The sequence below is a fragment of the Propithecus coquereli genome, unplaced genomic scaffold (genome assembly GCF_000956105.1).
Source record: "Propithecus coquereli isolate 6110/MARCELLA unplaced genomic scaffold, Pcoq_1.0 Scaffold51, whole genome shotgun sequence".
NCBI lineage: Eukaryota > Metazoa > Chordata > Mammalia > Primates > Indriidae > Propithecus > Propithecus coquereli.
In genome coordinates, this window is record NW_012150952.1 from 6,357,274 (window position 1) to 6,364,171 (window position 6,898).

Consider the following 6,898-nt stretch of genomic DNA (forward strand, 5'->3'; position numbering starts at 1 on the left):
AATATATTTATTAATTTGTTGTGTCTTTGTAGATTATAGATTAATAGATACACTCCCATTCCCTCCTCATAAGCAGTTATGTGTTTTAGGTTTAGTCCAAGATAAGGACTAGACATTACCTCACATTTAAATCTTACAGGGAAAATATTAAGGTATTTTTTTAAACATTATTTAAGTAGAGCATTAATTTTTTTCCTGTAGCCTAATATGCAAATCTAGCTACTTCTTGAGTAAGGTTAAATTGCTTCAGGCTTCTTCCATAGATGTAAATTGAACTTTATTTGAGTATCTGGAAGATGTTTGTCATCAGTCACTGGAGAGGCACTACTCAATGTAAAAGCATTCCCTACTAGAAAAATACCGTACGCTCACAGCCTTCTGGTTAGGGGTCAGATGCCTGGCCTCAGTCTGTTGCAAAAGTCAGCACATATTGAATTGATTACTAAGTCACACATTAAATTGATTACAAAGCACTTAAACAGCTTTCTAACAGGTAAAAAAACAGTTTTCTCTACTTTGTTAGTGGTGTGCATGTATTTCTTTCAGACCCAGTTTTCAGTCTCTTTGCTTTTACCAACAAAATTACATCTGTGCACAGTAGAATTATTTGGTCTTGTGATTGGAGTCCTGATAACAAGTATTTCTTCACTGGGAGTCGGGACAAAAAGGTAATTTTTTAAAAATTTAATATTTTTTCAAATGTAAAATGATATTTCTATAGGTATATTTGAATAAAGAACACATAATCCTGTGTTTCTGATATAATTTTTAAAAATCAGTTTATGTATCCAGCCTCTGTCTGGGTTAAAGAAAAGAAAACAGGTTTATTCCCTTCTGTGTTTTTCATATACATAAATAAAAAAGGTTTTTATTATGTGTTAAATTCTGTTAATCATTTCTCTGAAATATCAAAATATGAAGAGAAGAGCTTTCAGGCACATGACCTTCGTCAAATGGTCCCAGTGAAAGAAGAGCAGTAAATGAAATGAATCAAGACTGAGAAACTAGGAGGGCAAGAGAGGGCAGTAGGAGCATAAGGGGAAAAACAATTTCTAGTTTTCTGATTCATACTTATATGAATTTAACATTTTTTCTATAATGAATGACTATTACCTTTTTATTCAGTGGTAGAAGTGGTGTGGAATGTGATCCAAACTGGGAAGAAAGTCAAAACAAATTAGCTAGCAATATGCTCTTGAACATGACTTTTACCTCTGTTCTCTGGGAAATGTCCTCCTGGCCTTTGGTCTTTCCTCTGTTTTCATACTCTTTAGAGTGTTATTTCCTTTTTCCGCAGTTCCTATAGACAGTTTAGCATTCCTTTCCTCTCCCTGCCCTCTCTAGTCATAGACACAGTACAGATTACTAAAGTGGAGGGAAGGCTAGCACAGGTATGGCAGCCCTCAGGTGAAGCACTTACATGTCAGCCTCCACAGGATCTCTCAGCCCCTCCCTCCTGTTCATTTGCCTATTCATTTCTTTCTTGGCGTTTATTTGCCTACGCTGTGCTAGATGCTGAGCAAGCAGGACTGCTTCTGTCCTCCACAGTTGTGCCCATAGAAGGTGGTCCAGTGCCGAGCTCAGGGCAGCAAGACAAAGCAGTATTTGCTGCACATGCTCCAAAACATGCTTTTGCTTGCTTGGACAAAGCTTCTGCTCAGAATCTTGCTTTGTCCCTGCATTCTGCTTCACCTTCCTCTCCATTTCTTTGTGACCAGCCTCATACCATTGAGGTGTGAGCTTCCAGGGAAGCCTCATTTCTTATGAGGAATATCATCAGGGTTAGGTCCTCTTGATACCTGAGTTGGTTCCCCAAGCAATGGATGGTGTAGAGGAAGAGGTAGAGACTTGATTAGTCCCCATGAATTTTGTGGTAACCTTGGGGAGATGCACGAGCCCCCCTTGGTGAGGACGTGGCTAATTGAACTTAACTGGATCAAAATCGATTTGTGAGTGAAAAAGGCATGCTAGACACCCCTCTGGTCTCTGGGCAGGGACAGTCCATCTTTAGATCAACATGCGTAAGTAGCTGAGGTCTCAGAGATTCATGTCTGCTATACTGTGGCTTCTCTCTGGAGTTTGAAATGTCCTGAAGTCCTGGAGCATCATACACAAATGTAAATGCTGCACTTTTAAAATACTAGAGAAAATATTTTGTGTTACCTCTGTGCCATTGAAACTCTCTAATGCATTGTTAGAAACCTTGCAAAGAGAAAGCTTTTTACAAAGTGTGATCTGTGTTAGGTGGTTGCCTGGGGTGAATGTGACTACAGCGATGACTGCATTGAGCACAACATTGGCCCCTGCTCCTCAGTCCTGGACGTGGGGGGCGCCGTGACAGCTGTCAGCGTCTGCCCAGTGCTCAACTCTTCCCAACGGTCAGTCTCTGTGTGGGGCTTAGTTTCATGTTTCCTTTAAGAAGACTGCTTGGTTTCTCAATATGTAGCCCTCTTATCATTTCATTTGTGGGTTCTCTTAGCTACTGAGTTGCTGATTTTTTTAAAATACTTGTGTTTCTCATAACAATTTTGGAATTGTTAGAACTTGACGATTCAGCATGGCAGAGTAGAGATTACAAATGTCATGTGAAGGTTCTTAGTCACCAAATACAGGACTGTAGTTCTTTTCTATAACAAGCATCTTCCCGTGGCACAAGGGTCCCTGCAGCCAGCCAGGGAAACAGTGGTCCGTGGGCTTTGCCAGCAGAGGACAGCGGTAAATCTGTGTGCAACCTCTATAGAGAAGAGGCTCCTTGGGAATGCAGTAGATCAATGCAGTGTGTCCTGGGCTGATGCCTTGAAACAGTCTTTTGGAAGCCAGGGACAGTTGGGAACATTGTGAAGAACTGCTTTAGAGTGATGATGGAAATCACAGATATTCATGTTAAATTAAAGACTCTGTCTCCCTCCCTTAAAAACAGATATGTGGTTGCAGTAGGATTGGAGTGTGGAAAGATTTGCTTATATACTTGGAAAAAGACTGATCAAGTTCCAGAAATAAATGACTGGACCCACTGTTTAGAAACAAGTCAAAGGTATTTTCTTCCTAGTTTTGCTTCCATCAGATTAGATAGAAATTGTGGAGTCTTTAGTAGCAAATTTTATGCCACATTTTCATGGAGAGGGATGAAGGCTTACCACTAAGTGGTACTTCTTTGTTCTGTAGTAACCTCCTAAAATTGATGTTTGTTATTATATTGCACTTTATTTTTAAAAGTTTGCTTGACCAAGTTTCTTGTTTGCATAATATTGTTTTTATAAACAAGAATTTGATACAAAAGTGATTTTTATAATGATGTGTTTTAGAATTCAACTATAGTAGATTCTTTTTTTTTTTTTTTGAGACAGAGTCTCACGCGGTTGCCCGGAGTAGAGTGCCGTGGCGTCAGCCTAGCTCACAGCAACCTCAAACTCCTGGACTCGAGCAATCCTACTGCCTCAGCCTCCTGAGTAGCTGGGACTACAGACATGCACCATCATGCCCGGCTAATTTTTTCTATATAGATTTTTAGTTGTCCAAATAATTTCTTTCTATTTTTAGTAGAGACGAGGTCTCGCTCTTGCTCAGAGCTGGTCTCGAACTCCTGACCTTGAGTGATCCACCCGCCTCGGCCTCCCAGAGTGCTAGGATTACAGGCGTGAGCCACCGTGCCCGGCCTATAGTAGATTCTTAATAAAATGCGATTTAAGGCCAGGCATGGTGGCTCACACCTGTAATCCCAGCACTATGGGAGGCTGAGGTAGGAGGATTGCTTGAGGCCAGGAGTTCGAGACCAGTGTCGGCAACATAGTGAAATCCTGTGTCTACAAAAAATAGTAAAAATTAGCTGGGCAGGTGGCATGTGTGTACAGTCCCAGCTATTGGGAAAAAATTCTGATTCAAAATGTTTGTGATTTTTTTTTTAAGTATTATGGATTGTGCTTTGGTAGCCATATCTTTGTGATTGAACTCTTCATCTCAGATCCTGTAATGGAACAAATTGCCGGGTGCCCCTCAGCCCATGACTGGATTTCTGGCACAGCAAGCGCTCCCCAAGCCTCATGCCCCAGGCACCACCTTTGCCACCTGAACTGGCATATAGCACCTGCTGTTTACAACCTTCTTTCTACCCCCACCCACCTAAACAGCAGGGATCATTTTTAATCTAGTATTTTCCCCATTTTATTCTTTTAAAATGTCTAAACTTTCAAAAAAGTCACTAATAGCATTCTATGTAGGCTTTTTCAACTTTCATATATCCATACTGTTGAAAATTTCAAATATAATTTCAAATGACAATATCGTAATGAGGGAGAGTGCTTAATAGAGAGAGATTTGTGAGCACGTCTTTTTTTTTTTTTCCTTTCTTTTTTAAGAAGCAGGGTCTTACTGTATTGTCCAGGCGGGAGTGCAGTGGTATGAACATAGCTCGCTGCAACCTGAAACTCCTAGACTCAAGTACTCATCCTGCCTCAGCCTCTTGAGCAGCTGGAACTGCAGGTGTGCACCACCATGGCTGGCTAATTTTTTAAAAAAAATTTTGTAGAGATGGGATCTTGTTATATTGCCCAGGCTGGTCTCGAACTCCTGGACTTAAGTGATCCTCCTCCCCAAAATGCTGGATTACAGACATGAGCCACCGCACCTGGCCAGCACTTGTCTTTTATAAGGTATTTCATCTAGCAGAGCTGGTCTCCGAATCAGCCAAGCATGTTAGTGTTCATTATAATTGTATTCGTTAATTTATTACCATGCCCCCATGGCTTCTCTCCCACCTCTCTAATGCTGGGTTTAGCAGAACTAGTTCCTGCTTTTGGCTTACTGAAGAGGGAGGAAATTTAATGAAATTCCATATTCCAGGCATTTGAAATTTTCTCTCTTCCTGGGCAACCCTCCCTTTTCTCTTCCTTCTTCTCGCCTTGCCTGCCCACAGTGCTTGCTCTGCTTCTGACCTGGTGTGCAGACCACTTCCATGGCCCCAATGTGGGACGCTGGCAGGAAACCCCTTACAAAGCATGGGAAGGGGACTTTTATAGAATTTGAGTTTTTCATTTTCAGGTTTTTTTTTTTTTTGTCAATATGATGACTTGGGATTTGCAAAATGGAACTAATTCTGACTTAGCATGTTGTATTATTTGGATTGCTAATATTCCAGTTACCAAATTTCAAGTACCTTTCAAATTAAAGTTTTTGCTGGTAATACCATACAAAGGGAGTGGTATAGGTAAACACTGCCTTTTAGTTTGGTGCCCCAAACCCGTATCTTCTAAACGTGATGCGTTAATATGCTGCATTTGAAGGACATTACCAAAAAAAAAAAAAAGAAACCTATCATCTCAAAGCTTATATAGCCAAATAAGTACTGTCCCTCAAAGTAACTCTCCTGGGAAGAAATATACTGTATGTTTATTTCAGTGATGTCACTATTTCAAATCCTTCTTCTAGTGAAATGAAAGAACTTTAATATTGATCAGTAATAAATGAGATTCCAATGGTGTTGCTGTCACTTAAAATGTTCTTGGAACTTCCCTTTATGAACTATGTTCAGAACTAGCTTACTAGTGATACAAGAAAACCTGTTCTATAATACCTTTTATAGTATTACTCATTTGATCATTTGCTTTTTAAGCTTTTCATTCACATTTATTTATAAAACTCACCACCAAGTGATTCTTAGCTGCTTTGAATAATCAAATTCATCCTCAAAGGAAGACGAGATATCGTTCATGGATATCAGATCATAGTCTGCATAATATGGAAGCATTTCCTCTAGAAGAATTTCAGAAACATTGGAGGCACAGCAGCGTTGTTGTAACCTACCAGAGTGACCACTTCCACGGGCACACAGTCGTTTGGTTGCATAGGTTCTGGTGGGCTGATTTTAAAAATGTGTTTCGTTACTTCAAGGTATATCCTTCATTCTTACCTTTTTATCAAGAGAGTGCATCTGGTGACAGGGACTCTCAGGGTATGAAAGTATAATCTGTGTGCTCTAGTATCGTTTTCAGTGTTTACTGCCCGAAAACTTACTTAGGTTTTTCCACTTTATTCCTTTTTAGTTTGAGGAACTAATTTGCAGGTTAAATTTATAGAGGATGTTGTATTTTCATAAAGATTTATTACTAATCTATGTCTGGTATCATTCCAGGTCTGCCTTTTCAAGGGGTTTGGGGATGGGGGGTGAAGGAAGAATTATATGATTGTCTTGCCCAAGGTCATGCAGTTAGAGGTCACACTGGAGACCAGGACTCTTTCACCGGGCAGTTCATTAAATCTTTCATTGTCTTTCTTTACCCAGCAGTAAAAATATGAGAAGCCGTCAAGACTATATTGCAAAATTGAAATTCTTAGAAAAAAAGTACATTTAGTAATGTTATCTGAAAGACTGACTTTTTAATGGCTATTTCATGAATTCCACTGATCATTCAAACATTTGACAGAAATTCATAGTTTCTTCCTCTTTTTGGTGGTGTCATTAGCCAGTAAGTAAATTGCTAAAATATTAGTGATGGTATTTAAAAACCCCTACATTTTAGTTTTCAGGTTCTGATTTCCGCTCCTGTTTACACATTCACACCATTAATAGTAAGAGCACACTAATTAAATTAATATGTGGGTAGGTATGCAGTAACATGTTTTATGGTCATGTATTAATTTGATCATTTCTCTTTGTTTTAGCCAAAGTCATACACTTGCTATTAAAAAACTATGCTGGAAGAATTGCAGTGGAAACACTGAACAGAATGAAGCAGAAGGTGCTGAGTGGTTACACTTTGCAAGTTGTGGTGAAGATCACACTGTGAAGATACACAGAGTTAACAGACATGCGCTGTGATGGACTTAGTAACTACATGCTTGCAGTCATTGGTGTCTTAAGATATTTATCATGTAAATAGATCACCTTTCTTTACCTTTATAA

General features: G+C 39.4%; 1 protein-coding gene across 1 annotated transcript in view; it reads left to right on the top strand.

Moving 5' to 3' along the window:
• Positions 1-6,898, top strand: part of ELP2 (elongator acetyltransferase complex subunit 2) — a 52,565-nt gene extending 45,667 nt beyond the window's left edge. The window contains exons 18-21 of the mRNA XM_012656582.1: positions 524-668; positions 2,245-2,378; positions 2,921-3,034; positions 6,658-6,898. Coding sequence (XP_012512036.1) covers positions 524-668; positions 2,245-2,378; positions 2,921-3,034; positions 6,658-6,814 — 550 coding nt within the window. The 3' untranslated portion in view covers positions 6,815-6,898. The remainder of the gene's footprint in view (positions 1-523; positions 669-2,244; positions 2,379-2,920; positions 3,035-6,657) is intronic.